Genomic DNA, 16,372 nt, shown 5'->3' on the forward strand with positions numbered 1-16,372 from the left:
TGTCTGACAGTGTGGGTCACCGCTACCAGATGCTGCTCTCTCACTGCGAGCCACCGCCGCGCCTGCTCCAGTTGCTATAGAGACGCCGAGGCTGCAGCTGCCTTCCAGCAGGCAGAGCCCGTCACGTGACGCCGAGCACCTGATCCCCGATAAATGGTGGCGGAGCAGAGCGAGTGTCCCGGTGTGAGGGAGGAGATCGAGTGTCCCGGTGTGAGGGAGGAGAGCGAGTGACCCGGTCAGAGCGGAAGCAGAAAGTGGGTCTGGTTCTCCGCAGAGTCGGTGAGATGTTTTGCTTGATGTGGAGGAAGGGGAACCCTCAGCCGACCCGGATCTTCCTGCGGATGCTCAACAACCGCAGGCGGCTGCCTGTGTCATAAAACACACCTGGGCCCCGATATTGGAGCGTGTCTATTGCCATTTCCCGGATAGTTCACTGAGCGGTGCCGATCATGCCATTTCTCGGGGTTCTCCGTTTCTCCTGCGCTGAAGATGCGAAAATTCAGAACCGTAGTGATTATCAGAAGTTGTGTGCTCCAATCCAGTTACCACATTTCTCCTAGCACTGAGACGGCCCAGGCCAAAATCACTAACTCTGTCCTACTTAACTATGGCTTGCTATCATGAACTGGAAATGGAGCGATGTCAATGCAATTTCCTCTGTGGAGCGAGTATCATGCTCACAGATCCTGGACAAATTTGACTCATTATTTCAACCCGGCATTGGCACTTTCATGGGGGCCAAGGTAGTGATTCACATAAACCCGGATGCCAGGCCAGTACACCACAAGGCCAGAGCGGTGCCGTACGTGATGCGGCAAAAGATAGAAGGCGAATTGGACCGCCTGCTGGACACCAAGTTCATGACACTCTTCTCCTGCTGTATTTGATATGGTTAACCATGACATCCTTATCACCTGTACTCTGTTGTCTAACTCCATGGGACTGCTTTGTGTAGTTTTATTCCTGTCTTTCTAAATACAGCCAGTACATCTCCAGCAATGGATTAGGGACAAGAGGAAGCCATTCTGCCATTCAGTTAGATCACGGCTGTTCTGTACCTCAACTCCATTGCTCCATATCCCGTAATACCCTTACCTAACAAAAATTACCACTGGGCTACAGACAATGAACCAAGAATAGTTACCTGATACTAGCGTTGAGAAGCACTAAACCTGGGTAATCCAAAGTTGTAATTTCCATGTTGCTGTCTAATGATTGGTCATCACCAGTGAGGACACACTTCAAAAGTACTTCATTGGCTGTACATCCTGATGTTGTGAAACGTGCTATATAAATGCATTATTTTTTCTTTTTAGCTCTGTGGTGAGAGCAAACAAAGTAAAGTTATTTCTGATTAGGGAGAGCTTCTTTGTATACAGTTGGTTGCAAAGTCCTTTGTACTTCCCGTGTTATCCTTCCATAAAGAGAAAATACAAATTTGACTTCCAGATCTGGATTAGACTTCCAGTACAAGTTACTACTTTATAGAGGCATTGAATTGTAGGGTGGGAAAATGAAAACACCAAATCTGTTGCAATTTGTCAGGAGGTACTCGCTCGCGGCCTTCTGCGTGAGGTGGGCACCGGCGGGACTGGAGTGCATCATCACCCCTGGCAACCAAATTTTAATTTGATTTATATGTCTAGAGTTTAATTTGTTTAATTTTCTGGTTTTAGTGCCCCCCTTTCCCTTTAGCCAGGGGGCATTTGTATAATTTGTGTTTCAGTGCCCTCAAAAAAAAAACCCAAAAATAAGGGGCACTTGTTTGAAAATGTTTGGTGTGTCCCCCCTTTTAGGGGCATTTGATTTAATTGGTTACAACCAACAGAGTTAGAAGGAGGATCTTAGCCTCAGCTATTTGTAATCTATATTAATGACTTAGATGAAGTGACCGAGTGTAAAGTATCCACATTTGCTGACAATACAAAGTTAGGTGGGAAAGTAAACTGTGAGAAGAACACAAAGGGTCTGAAATTGTCCCCCTCCTTAAGCTTCATTGTTGCCTCTAAGAGACGGTAATGGAGCGGATGGGCCTTACCGACCGGGGGCAGATGGATGGACCGACTGTCCTAAATTGCCCCCGGGCCAGGAGCGGCGAGAGCGGGTGTTTCCGCTGCCCATGCTGCTGCCCGTCGGGCACACGGCTACCCCCTTTCCGACCCCCGCGGGAAATTTCACTGGGGGAGCGGTCGGTGCCACTGATTGGTTTACCCTGTGGGAAGCTGTGTGTGCCTGGGTTGCTCATCCGCTCTTAAAGGGGAGTGCGTACTGCCGGTGCCTCTATTTAATTTTAATTGTCAACTGACTCCGAGGTCGGCCCGACAATGGTGGCATCGGGTTCAGCCGAAACCCTCCCTGGTGGCCCAGTACCCAAGAGGGGATGGCCCAGCCGAAACACTCCCTGGTGGCCCAGTGTGCCTAACAATTTATTGCAGAGCTCGCAGCGGCCCTCCCCTTTAACTGAAGGTGAGGGATGTGCTGCGATGCTCTGACATCAACAGAGCGGTGCTGACGACTCGTTGGGACAGCCGACCCGATCCAAGGACACATCTGTCCCTCAACACGGCCCAAACGGAAATACAAAACAAGGATCGGGCCGGAGCAAAATCTTAATGATTGGTTAGTGGGGCTTCTCTTAGTCGGGGGGCAATTTGGTCCCAAAGAGTCTGGAAAGGAATATAGACAGGTTAAGTGAGTGGGCAAGAACGTGGCAGATGGAGTATAATGTGAGGTTATTCACTTTGGTAGGAAGAATAAAACAAAAACGGCAAGCAACTAGTAAGACAAATGGTATGTTGGCCTTTATTGCAAGGGGACAGAAGAGCAAGGCAGTTTTGCTGCAACTGTACAGGGCGTTGGTGAGACCACACCTGAAGTACTGTGTACAGTTTTGGTCTCCCTACCTAAGAAAGGGGAGACTTGCCTTAAAGGCGGTGCAACTAAGGTTCACTAGATTGATTCCTGGGCTGAGTGGGTGAGATTGAGTAAAATGGGTCTATACTCTCTCTGGAGTTTCGAAGGATGACAGGTGATCACATTGAACCATATCAAATTCTGAGAGGGCTTGAAAGGGTTGATGCTGAGAGTCTGTTTCCCCTGACTGGAGAGTCCAGAACTAGGGGACATTATCCCAGGATAAGGGGTCGGCCATTAAGGACTGAGATGAGAAGAATTTTCTTCAGTTAGAGGGTTGCGAATCTTTGGAATTCTCTACCCCAAAGGACTGTGGATGCTCAGTTTTTTGGAGTCAAGTGATATGGGAATCGGACGGGAAAGGAGTTAAGGTCGAATATCAGCCTTATCTTATTGAATGGCGGAGCAGGTTCAAGTGATCTGACGCTTATTCCTGCTTCTACTTCTTATGTTTCATCATATAAATGTTTAGGAGACAAAAATAGATTGCTAGATCACATACGTGGTGCTTTGTGACCTCAGTAAACACTTTACACTCATTAATTTTAATATAATTTTTTCTTTGGTTTCAGGAAATAATTTCCATTTTCCATGTTATGCCGACTTGACCAAATGAGCAGCTGGGCATTTTGGGCAGCAGTGTATTGCATTAGCATCACCATCGCAATACCTGTCATCAGCTGTCAAGAAGAGGGAGTTTTCCATTTAGTTAGGAAGGATGAACATAACTGGTTTAACTGCTGTTGGAGTTTAACTACATTACAGAAAGATGCGTTAGTTTGCAACACCTAAAGCTCTGATTGCGCCTCCTTGATCACAAGACCTGATTGTTGATTAGTCCCTTTGGAGGACATAGAAACATAGAATATAGATGCAGGAGCAGGCCATTCGGCCCTTCGAGCCTGCACCACCATTCAATATGATCATGACTGATCATGCAACCTTAGTACCCCACCCCTGCCTTCTCTCCATACCCCCTGATCCCTTTAGCCATAAGGGCCACATCTAACTCCCTTTGGAATATGTCCAACGAACTGGACTCAACAACTTTCTGTGGCAAAGAATTCCACAGGTTCACAACTCACTGGGTGAAAAAGTTTCTCCTCATCTCGGTCCTATATGGCTTAACCCTTATCTTTAGATTGTGACTTTTGGCTTTGGACTTCCCAAACATCGGGAACATTCTTCCTGCATCTAACCTGTCCAGTTCTGTCAGAATTTGATAAGTTTCTATGAGATCCTCTCTCATTCTTCTAAATTCCAGTGAGTATAAGCCTAGCCGATCCTCTCTTTCCTCATATGTCAGTCCTGCCATCCCGGGAATCAGTCAGGTGAACCTTCGCTGCACTCCGTCAATAGCAAGCACGTCCTTCCTCAGATTAAGTGACCAAAGCTGCACACAATAGTCAAGGTGTGGTCTCACCAAGGCCCTGTACAACTGCAGTAAGACCTCCCTGTTCCTATACTCAAGTCTCCTCGCTATGAAGGCCAGCATGGCATTTGCTTTCTTTACTACCTGCTGTACCTGCATGCCTACTTTCAATGACTGATGTACCATGACACCCAGATCTCGTTGCACCTCCCCGTTTACTAATCTGTCACCATTCAGCTGATAATCTGCCTTCCTGTTTTTGCCACCAAAGTAGATAACCTCACATTTATCCACATTATACTGCATCTGCCATGCATTTGCCTACTCACCTAACCTGCCCAAGTCCCCCTGCAGCCTCTTAGCATCCCCCTCGCAGCTCGCACTGCCACCCAGCTTAGTGTTATCTGCAAACTTGAAGATATTACATTTAGTTCCTTCGTCTAAATCAATAATTTATATTGTAAACAGCTGGGATCCCAGCACTGAACCCTGCGGCACCCCACCAGTCACTGCCTGCCATTCTGATAAGTACCCTTTTATTCCCATTCTTTGCTTCCTGTCTGCCAACCAGTTCTCTATCCACGTCAATACATAACCCCCAGTACCATGTACCTTAATTTTGCACACTAATCTCTCGTGCGGAACCCTGTCAAAAGCTTTTTGAAAGTCCAAATACACCACATCCACTAGTTCTCCCTTATCCCCTCTACTAGTTACATCCTCAAAAATCTCTATATTTGTCAAGCATGATTTCCCCTTCATAAATCCATGCTGACTTGGACCAACCCTGTCACTGCTTTCCAAATGCGCTGTTATTACATCTTTAATAATTTATTCCAGAATTTTCCCCACCACCGATGTCAGGCTAACCGGTCTATAATTCCCTGTTTTCTCTCTTTCATCTTTTTTAAAAAGTGGGATTGCATTAGCTACCTCCCAATCCATAGGAACAGAACCAGAGTCCATGGAATGTTGGAAAATGACCACGCATGCATCTACTATTTCTAGGGCCACTTCCTTAAGTACTCTGGGATGCAGACTATCAGTCCCTGGGGATTTATCGGCCTTCAGTCCCTTCAATTTCCCTAACACAATGACACACCCGGCAGTTTCTCTGGAATGTGTAATTAAAACTGCCCTGCCGACGTAATCAGTGACTTTGCAAAATATAATTCGACCCTGTCTGACTGCTGACTCCCCACAGAACAGAGCTCACTTTGAACAGACAGGACTCACTCTCACGGGTTAAGATCCTCTCCCACCCACACACCCAAACAAGTTCCTGGCCTCCCGCCCGCTGCCCCCCCCCCAGTGCTTCACCTTCTCAACCCCTCAGCCCAAGTTTCTCACCTCCTCCCCGCCCCCCCCCACTATCGCCTGTTCCTGTCCTCCCTCTGCCGAGTTCCTGTCTTTCTCCCCCCACCCCTGAGGTTCCTGACCTTCCCTCCTCTTCCCCCTCTCTTCACCCCCCCCTCTCATCTCCCCCCCCCTCTCATCTCTCCCCCCCCTCTCATCTCCCCCCCCCTCTCATCTCTGCCCCCCTCTCATCTCCCCCCCTCTCTTCTCCCCCCCCTCTCTTCTCCCCCCCTCTCATCATCCCCCTCCTCTCATCATCCCCCCCTCTCATCATCCCCCCCTCTCATCACCCCCCCCTCTCATCACACCCCCCCCTCATCACACCCCCTCTCATCATCCCCCCCCCCTCACCAACCCCCCATTTCTCGCCTTCCCCCCTTTCTCGCCTCCCCCCCCTTTCTCGCCTCGCCCTCCCGCCCCCATCATCACCCCATTCCTCTCACCCACACCCCCGACCTCTCCCTGCTCATGTCCCCCTCGCCCCCCCCTCCCAACAAGTTCCCGACCTTGCACTCCCCCACCCCCCCTTTTAGATGGGGCATTATATGTGGGTCATGGATTGTTAACAGGTTTATTGGGTATGAAGAGAATAGTGACAGTTTCGTGACTTCCGGATTTCGTCCAATCCAATGATGTCGCTGCCTACACGCACCGAGCTTTCCAAGAAATCAACCAGGTGTGGGGGAGGAGGGGGAGGACGTGGTGTGGGTGTCAAGGGGATAGGGTTTGGAAGAAGGTGATCCGTCTTTCCAGCTGGATCATGTTCTTGCTAACAAAAAACCTGGATCACGTTCTTCTGCCAAACCCACTATGCTCTCCGTGAGTTCGCTCACTCCCTCTCCGATCCCCTCGCTCCCCCTCCGATCCCCTCGCTCCCCCTCCGATCCCCCCTCGCTCCCCCTCCGATCCCCTCGCATGCCCCTCCGATCCCCTCTCATACCCCTCCGATCCCCTCGCTCCCCCTCCGATCCCATTCGACGGCCCCCCTCTCCTCCGACCCCCCCCACTCCCCCTCCGAACAACCCCTCCCCCTCCGGTGCTAATGGAGCTATAAAAATGGGCAGTTTTGACCCCCTTAAATAAAGCCATTAAATAAAGCCAATTACATAGGTATGAGGGACGAGTTGCCAAAGGTCGATTGAGAAATTAGGTTGAAAGGTATGGCTGTAAATTAGCAGTTTAAAACAATTAAATAAATATTTGCAAATTCTCAACGAATATATATTCTGCTGAGGAGGAAAAAAGACTCCACAGGAAAGGTGATCCATTAATGGCTAACTAAAGAAGTTAAGGATACTATTGGATTAAAAGAAGCTTGTAATGTTGTGAAGAATAGTAGAAAGCCTAAGGATTGGGAACTTTAGAAACCAGCAAAGGATGACCAAAACATTGATAAAAAAAGAGAGGAGTAAACTAGCAAGAAATATAGAAACAGATTGTAAGAGCTTCTACAAGTATGTAAAAAAGAAGAGAGTAGCAAAAGTAAGACGAGAGATTATAATGGGGAATAAGGAAATAGCAGAGACTTTAAACAAATATTTTGTCTATGTTTTCACAGTAGAAGACACAAAAAGCATTCCAAAGATAGCGGGGAACCAAGGGGCTGTTGAGATTTAAGAACATAAACTATTTAAGATCAGTAGAGAAAAAGTGGGACTAAAAGCCGACAACTTCCCTGGGTCTCATGGCCTACATCCTAGGGTTCTAAAAGCTATGGCAGCTGAGGTAGTGGATGCATTGGTTGTGATCTTCCAAAACTCCCTCGATTCTGGAATGGTCCCAGTGAATTAGAAGGTAGAAAATGTAACCGCATTATTCAAGAAAGGAGGGAAGGAGAAAACAGGGAACTACAGGCCAGCTAGCTTGAAAACAGTTGTCGGCAAAATGATGGAATCCATTATTCAGGAAGTGGTAACAGTGCATTTAGAAAATCGTAATATGATTCGGCAGAGTCAATATGGTTTTATGAAGGGGAAATCGTGTTCAACAAATTTATTAAATAGAGAATAAGAACAAACGGGTCATTTCCGGGTTGGCAGACTGTAACTAGTGGGGTTACGCAAGGATCAGTGCTTGGGCCTCAGCTATTCACAATCTACATCAATGATTTGGATGAGGGGACCAAATGTAATATATCCAAGTTTGTTGATGATACAAAGCTAGGTGGGAATGTAAGTAGTGAGGAGGATGCAAAGAGACTTCAAAGGAATATCGACAGGCTATGTGAGTGGGCAAGAACATGGCAAATGGAATATAATGTGGAGAAATGTGAAGTTATCCATTTTGGTAGGAAAAATAGAAAAACAGTATTTTTTAAATGGTGGGAAATGTGTCCTTGTACACGAATCACTGAAAGTTAACATGCAGGTACAGCAAGCAATTAAGAAAGCAAATGATATCATAGAATCATAGAAATTTACAGCACGAAGGAGGCCATTACGGCCCATCGTGTCACCACTGGCCGACCATCCAGCCTAATCCCACTTTCCAGTTCTTGGTCTGTAGGTTATGGCACTTTAAGTGCACATCCAATTTTGTAAATGTGGGGAGGGCTTCTGCCTCTACCACCCTTTCAGGCAGTAAATTCCAGACCCCTACCACCCTCTGGGTAAATAAATTTCCCTTCATATCTTCTCTATACCAACCCCCAATTACTTTAAATCTATGCCCCCTAGTTGTTGACCTCTCTGCCACTCCTTCCTATCCACTCTATCAGGCCCCTCATAACTTTATACACCTCAATCAGATCTCCCGTTAGCCTCCTTTAGTCCAAAGAAAACAGACCCAGCATCTCCCGCATTTCCTCATAGCCAAAATTCTCCAGTCCAGGCAACATTCTTGTAAATCTCCTCTGCACCCTTTCCAGTGCAATCACATCCTTCCTGTAATGTGGTGACCAGAACTGCACACAGTACTCCAGCTGCGGCCTAACCAGTGTTTTATACAGTTCAAGCATAACCTCCTTGCTCTTGTATTCTATGCCTCGACTAATAAATGCAAGTATGCCTTCTTAACCACCTTATCTACCTGGTCTGATACCTTCAGGAATCTGTGGACCTACACTCCAAGGTCCCTTTGTTCCTCTACACTTTTCAGTATGTGTAGTCCCTTGCCTTGTTAGACCTCCCCAGATGCAGTACCTCACACTTATCCAGATTGAATTCCATTTGCCACTGTTCTGCCCACCTGACCAGTACATTGATATCTTCCTGCAATCCGCAGCTTTCTTCTTCATTATCAACCACACAGCCTATTTTAGTGTCATCTGCAAATTTCTTAATTATAGCCCCAACATTTAAGTCCAAGTCATTGATATATACCACAAAAAGCAAGGGACCCAGCCCCGAGACCTGCGGAACCCCACTGGATACAGCCTTCCAGTCGCAAAAACACCCATCAACCATTACCCTTTGCTTCTTGCCTCCGAGCCAATTTTGGATCCAACGTACCACTTTCCCGAGATCCCATGGGCTATTATTTTCGTGGCCAGTCTGCCATGTGGGACCTTATCAAAAGCTTTGCTAAAATCCATATACACTACATCATACTGGTTAGCTCCTCAAAAAATTCAATCAAGTTAATCAGACATGACCTCCCCTTAACAAATCCATGCTGACTGTCCTTGATTAATCCAAATGAAGATTTATCCTGTCCCTCAGGATTTTTTCCAATAATTTTCCCACCACCGAGGTTAGGCTGACTGGCCTGTAATTACTCGGCCTATCACTTTCTCCCTTTTTAAACAAAGGTAGAACATTAGCAGCCCTCCAGTCCTCTGGCACCATACCTGTAGCCAGAGAGGACTGGAAAATGATGGTCAGAGCTTCTGCTATTTCCTCTTTTGCTTCTCTTAACAGCTGGGATACATTTCATCCAGACCTCGGGATTTATCCTCTTTCAAAGCTGCTAAGCCCCTTAATACTTCCCCTCTCACTTGTCTAAGTATGTTGGCCTTTATTACAAGAGGATTTGCGTATAAGAGTAAAGATGTCTTACTGCAATTATATAGGGCCCTGGTGAGACCACACCTGGAATATTGGGAGAGACTTCTTCACTCGGGGATTTGTTGGCCTGTGGGGTTCCCTGACGCAGAGAGTTGTTGATGCCAGTTCATTGGATGTGTTCGTGAGGGAGTTGGATGTAGTCCTTGCGGCTGGGAGGGTCGGGGGGGCGGGGGCGTGGGGGGAAGGTGCTGGGGTGGGTGATCAGCCATGATCTTGTTGAATGGCGGTGCAGGCTCGAAGGGCCGAATGGCCTACTCCTGCACCTATTTTCTATGTTTCTATCTATTGTGTACAGTTTTGGTCTCCTTACCTAAGGAAGGATATACTTACCATTGAGGGATTACAACAAAGGTTCACCAGACTGATTCCTGTGATGGGGGGGATTGTCCTATGAGGTGAGATTGAGTAGACTAGGCCTATATTCTCTAGAGTTTAGAAGAATAAGAGGTGATCCTATTGAAACATACAAAATTCTTACAGGGCTTGACAGGGTAGCTGTTTCCCCTGGCTGGGGAGTCTAGAACCCAGGGGTCACACAGTCTCAGAATAACAGTCATTTAGGACTGAGATGAGGAATGTCTTCACTCAGAGGGTGGTGAATCTTTGGAATTCTCCACCCCCCAGAGGGCTGTGGATGCTCAGTCGTTTAGTATATTCAGGACAGAGATCAATAGATTTTTGAATATTAGGAATCAAGGAATATGGGGATAGTGCAGGAAAGTTGAGTTGAGGTAGAAGATCAGCCATAATCTTACTGAATGGCAGAGCAGGCTTGAGGGGCTGAAATGCCTACTCCTGCTCCTAATTCTTATGGTCACTGATGCTAGCTTTTTTATTCCAGATTTATTTAATTGAATTTAAATTCCCCAGGATTTGAACTCTTGTCTGGGGACCATTAGTCCTGGCCTCTGGATTACTAATCCAGTAATATAACCACTATGCTATTGTGCCCATCTGTGAACATTAATTTGTCAGTTCAGTAATTCTAATGCTTTTATATTAGATTTATAATCTACATCCCAAGTGTCTACTTCTCATCAGCTTTTGCAGATTGATGAGAGACATCTTTTATCAGGCTCTTGCACCCTATGTACATATTTATCTTAATTATTTTTATCTATAATTTATCTTGAAATACTTTTCTCCTTTCATGATATTAGCACTATCTCTATAAGTGCTTTCTCATGTCATTTTGTCATTAACAATTGAGAATAAGGTGAGAACCTTTCTATTTTTAAAATTTAATTTAAAGAAAAAATAACTTGCATTTCACAACCTTAGGATGTCCCAAAGCACTTTACAGGCAATGAAGTACTTTTTGAAATGTAGTCACTGTTGTAATGTAGGAAACATGGTAGCCAATTTGCACACAGCAAGGTCTCACAAACAGCAACGATATAAATGAACAGATAATCAGTTTTAAGTGTTGGTTGACCAAGGCACTGATATTTTGAATAGTGCCATTTAATTTTGTATATACACCTGAGAGGTTTAACATCTCATCTGACAGCGCAACACTTCCTTAATACTGTACAAGTTGTTTCAAATTTCCTCTAAGCATAGCCTTTAGGTTGTCCATTTGATCTAATTAAAAATCAATGCTCCTAAGCATGCTTAGATTTGAATTCCCTATCTGGTGTTATGGAAGTGCATTTTAAATGAGGTGACTCTTCTTTAAAAAAAAAATTGTGACATAATTTATTTCCATTTTTTTAAATCCAAATTTTATTTTTTTATATAAGAAACAGCTGGCAGATCTATTCTGATGGCACTTGCAGAGGGAATTGTATCGTAGGTCTCACTGGAACAGAAATGACCTTGCACAGTCAATCAGTCCTAAAGTGTAAATTGGAATACTAGCACAGAGTGCAGTTTGAACACAGATTCCACTCTTTGTTGTAGAGTAAATGTGTGACTATATAATTTAAGAAAATGGCTACTTTTGTGTAAGAGGGGGGATCCGGAAAGATCAGACTAGATCAGCGATTTAAGGTGGTACGGGCACAGCTAAGAGGTGGGTTGGGGAGGAGTTCACTATAGAGCTGTATTTTATTCAATGCAAGGTACCGCGAGGATTTTTAAAATCATTTTTATTTGTTTGTAACCCACCTGTAAAATCCATCTGCATTTTGCAAGATAGTTGAAGTATTTGAAGACATTTTTGGGAAGATATTCTCCACAGTCATGTAGTGAAAATTTTATGTGCAGATCCCTTTGCCTGCAGAGTATAGAACTAATGATGTGCTGCATATATTTCATCATCCTGTGGAATTTGCATTTTTTTGCAGATGACTGGAAAAGGTCCAATATCACAGCTGTTCATCCATGGGATCAATCCACAGTTATCGTGGGAAAGCGTAGTAACTCAAGACTAACATCTGGGAGGAATGGAAGTCATTTGGCACTCGGATTCACTGCCTGTGCTGTTTCAGTCATATTTTTTGGAAGCAATTTTGTTCCTGTGAAGAAATTTGATACTGGCGATGGTAATTGTATAGCACTGTATTCATTATACTTTGCAATAACCAGAATGGCATGCCATCTTTGCACAAATGAATTGGTTTACATTTGATCAGTTAGCGGGAAAAGAAATTATTTTGAAAACCATCCTGGAAGCATAAATAATTAATCACAAATTTTGAAGAATCCACACATTATTAATTTTGATCGTTCTCCAAACTAGTCTGTCGTAAATGCACAAAACTCTGCACATGCTAATACTTAGCTGAAACACATTTTCAAATAACTAGTTGATTTCCCATTGCATATGGCGAGTCAGAGAATATGGTCACTCCTATGTCTCTGGCATCTTCATGTTGCTGTTTCTCTCTTCTGCCTTTGTGTCTCTCTTCTCTGCTGCTTCTCTCTCTCAATTCTTTTTGCCTCTCTTCCTTTTTCTTGAATTCTTTCCTTTTGGGTGGGAAGAGGTGCATGGTATGGCTGGGTGAAGAAGCCACCAATGGCTGAATTTGGGATGGGCATTTGATGGAAAATGTAGCCCATCTCATCTCATCTAACCATTATTACTTAATATTTGTTTCTCGTAAGCTAACTATTTATTCTCCCCACTGCACCCCTTGATTCTTTTGGTGTATACAATATCTATTTTGTGTTTCTTCACAATTTTAATCAAATTAAATGCGGAGAACACCAGATTGCCAATATTTTTATTACACAATAAGCTAGTAAGGGCAGGGTGGTCTAAATGCTGTTCTATACTGAAATTTAGATAATTTAATGAAAATCAGATGGAGTTTGCAAAACACAACTGTACAGCAGTGTTTTCTCAATATTCGTTGGTTCATAAATACCCAGATCTTGGTCACAATTGTAATATCCAAAACAAAATTGTCACCTACAGTGTTTACATAACAATGTGACATTGTACATATAAGGTTACATGGTACATACAAATACAGAGGTATATAAACAGTTATGTACAGTTTGATATCACTATGCTCAGACAGCCATTTGTGTTGATTTATTTCTCAGGTAGCCACAGGCAGAATACAAGTGAAACTATTATTTGGTTTCCTGTGCTAGTAGCCATAGAATTACATAGAATATACAGCACAGAAACAGGCCATTTGACCCAACTAGTCTGTGCTGGTGTTTATACTCCACACGAATCTCCTCCTATTCCATCCATCTCATCTCAGCCTTTCAGTGTATCTTTCTATTCCCTTTTCTCTCATGTGTTTGTTTAGTTCCCTTTTGAAACTATGTAAGCTATTTGCCTCAAACCACTTGCTGTGGTAGTGAGTTGCAAATTCTAACCACTGAGTAAATATATTTCTCCTTATTTCCCTATTGGACTTATTAGCAACCATCTTGTATTTATGACCTCTAGTTTTGGATTCTCCCACAAGTGAAATTTTTAAAATTCGTTCCTGGGATGTGGGCATCGCTGACAAGGCCGGCATTTATTGCCCATCCCTAATTACCCTTGAGAAGGTGGTGGTGAGCCGCTGCCTTGAACTGCTGCAGTCTGTGTGTTGAAGGTACTTCCATAGTGTTGTTAGGGAGAGAGTTCCAGGATTTTGACCCAGTGACGATTAAGGATATATTTCTGTCAGGATGGTGTGTAACTTGGAGGGGAATTTACAGGTGATGGTATTCCCATACGCCTGCTGCCCTTGTCCTTGTTGGTGGTAGAGCTCGCAGGTTTGGGAGGTGCTGTTGAAGAAGCCTTGACGAGTTGCTGCAGTGCATCTTGTAGAAATATTGGGCCCAAGTTTCGGGCTGCGCCAGAAAGTGCGCCTAAAAAAAACTTACCTATTCTCCGGCTCCCTGCAGGCCCATTGGAGCTGGGCGCGGTGCAGTGCCGGGACCTCTGCACATGCGCGCTACAGTGGGCGCGCATGTGCAGTAGCTCCAGGCGTCCAAAACTGTGGGAGGGGCCCGAAGCACGCAGCCCCTAGCCCTGGCCGAATGGCCTCACTGGGGCTGCGGACCGGACCCGACCCCTGCTCTCCCCCACCCCCCCCCTCTCCAACGACCGGACCTCCACTCCCCCCCCCCCCCCGCACCTCCACGACTCTCCCGCCCCCGGACCTCCGCGACACCCCCCCCCCCCCCCCCCCGAGACCCGACGCCATCTATCTGTAAATCCAGCCCGAAGTCGTGGGCCCGGCCTCCTTCTCTCCCTTCCCCCCCCCCTCCCTTCCCCCCCCCTCCCTCCCTCCTCTCTCCTTCCCTCCCTCCCTCCTTCCCTCCCTCCCTCCTTCCTTCCCTCCTCCCCTCTCTCCCTCCTCTCTCCTTCCCTCCCTCCCTCCTCTCTCCTTCCTTCCCTCCCTCCTCTCTCCTTCCTTCCCTCCCTCCTCTCTCCTTCCTTCCCTCCCTCCTCTCTCCTTCCCTCCCTCCTCTCTCCTTCCCTCCCTCCTCTCTCCTTCCCTCCCTCCCTCCTCTCTCCCCCTCCCCCCCCTTCTCCCCCTCTCCCCTCCTCCCCCCTTCTCCTCGCCCCTCCTCTCCTGCTCCCACCCCCCACCCCCCTCCTCCTCCTTCACCCCCACCTACTCCACCCCCCCCTCCTCCCCCACTCCCCCCCCATCCCACCTCCTCCTCCCCCCCACCCCACCCCCCTCTACCCCCACCCCACCCCCCTCTACCTCCTTCCTCCCCCTCCCCCCCCACCCCCCCTTCTCCCCCCTCCCCTCGCTGTCAGAAACACAGACACTGACAGACAGAGAGTGAGAGACACACACACAGACAGACAGAGAGATAGAGACACTTACAGAGACACACTGGGGGGGGCCGTCCCAGCACGCTGTTGGAGGACTCCCGGTGCTGCAGTCAGTAAGTAGAAAATGTTTTATTTATTGATTTTTTAAAAAATATTTTAATTTTTTATTTATTTTTTTTGATTGATTTATTGGTTGATTTATTGATGTATTTATCATTTATTATTGATGATGGCTCTTTATTTGTAAAACTGAAGTGTTTAATATTTGTAATCTTCCCTTTAAACCCCCCCCTCCCCCATTCCCTACGCCTAATTTGTAACCTACGCCTGATTTTCTAAAGTGTAGACAAGGTTTTTTCAAACGTACAAAAATCTTCACTTACTCCAAACTAGCTTAGAATGGAGTAAGTTTTCACTGCCTAAACTTTGAAAACAGGCGTAAGTGGCCGGACACGCCTCCTTTTGAAAAAAAAAAATTCTGTTCCAAAGTGAAACTGTTCTAACTGACTAGAACTGGAGCAAACTAAATGCCGAGAATTCAAATTTCTAAGATACTCCATTCTAAACCTTGCTCCAAAAAAACAGGAGCAACTCAGGCCGAAACTTGGCCCCATTCTCTCCACATCTAACCTGTCAAACCCATAATCATTTTAAAGACCTCAATCGGTCTTTTTTCTCAATAAAAAAGCCCAAACCTGTTCAATCTTTCCTGATAGCTGTAATCTCTCAGTTCTGGTACCATCTTTAGAAATTTTTTTGCACTTTCTCCAGTGCTTCTATGTCCTTTTTAATAGAAGGACATAGAAGCACTGGAGAAAGACCAGAACCTACACCATACTCTTAAGTGCGACTTGACCAGGGTCCTATACAAGTTTAATATAACTTCACTACTTTTTAATTCTGTAGCCCCCAGAAATAAATTCCAGTGCTTTTAGTATTTTTCATGACTTTGCTGACCTGCGATGCTGCTTTTAATGATTTGTTTACCTGTATCCCTCAATCCCTTTGCTCTTGTGACCCATTCAGTTTCTTATTTTCTAAGGTGTAAGTGATGTTTCTGTTTTTCCTACCAAAGTGTATCACCTCACATTTATCTATGTTAAAGTCCATTTACCGCTTAACTGCCCAGTCGGCAAATTTTCTGATGTCTTCTTGAATTTTGTTACAATCTTGCTCAATGTTAGCTATACCCTCCAGTTTTGTATCATCTGCAAATGTTGATATTGAGTTAGTTATTCCCAAGTCCAAATCATTAATGTTAATTACAAATAACAGTGGTCCCAGCACCGATCCTTGTAGAACATCACTTTCTACCTTCTTGCACAAGATAAAAGTTCACGTGGTTAGGGGTAATATATTAGCATGGATAGAGGATTGGCTAACGAACAGAAAACAGAGAGTAGGGACAAATGCTTCATTCTCGGGTTGGCAATCAGTAACCAGTGGGGTGCCGCAGGGATCAGTGCTGGGACCCCAACTATTTACAATCTATATTCACGACTTGGAAGAAGGGACTGAGTGTAACGTAGCCAAGTTTGCCGACAA

At 45.5% G+C, this 16,372-nt stretch overlaps 1 protein-coding gene across 4 annotated transcripts in view; it reads left to right on the forward strand.

The window, feature by feature from the left end:
* The window catches only part of LOC139247666 (transmembrane protein 144-like), a 135,933-nt gene that overhangs the window by 28,501 nt on the left and 91,060 nt on the right, over positions 1-16,372 (forward strand). For 3 of the 4 annotated variants that reach the window (XM_070871754.1, XM_070871777.1, XM_070871759.1), the window contains one exon: positions 11,934-12,131. In XM_070871754.1, coding sequence (XP_070727855.1) covers positions 11,934-12,131 — 198 coding nt within the window. Of the gene's footprint in view, positions 1-3,491; positions 3,621-11,931; positions 12,132-16,372 lie in introns of those variants that run through there. The other variant, XM_070871767.1, reaches the window with a different exon arrangement.

The sequence above is a fragment of the Pristiophorus japonicus genome, chromosome 2 (assembly GCF_044704955.1).
Source record: "Pristiophorus japonicus isolate sPriJap1 chromosome 2, sPriJap1.hap1, whole genome shotgun sequence".
Taxonomy (NCBI): Eukaryota; Metazoa; Chordata; class Chondrichthyes; family Pristiophoridae; genus Pristiophorus; species Pristiophorus japonicus.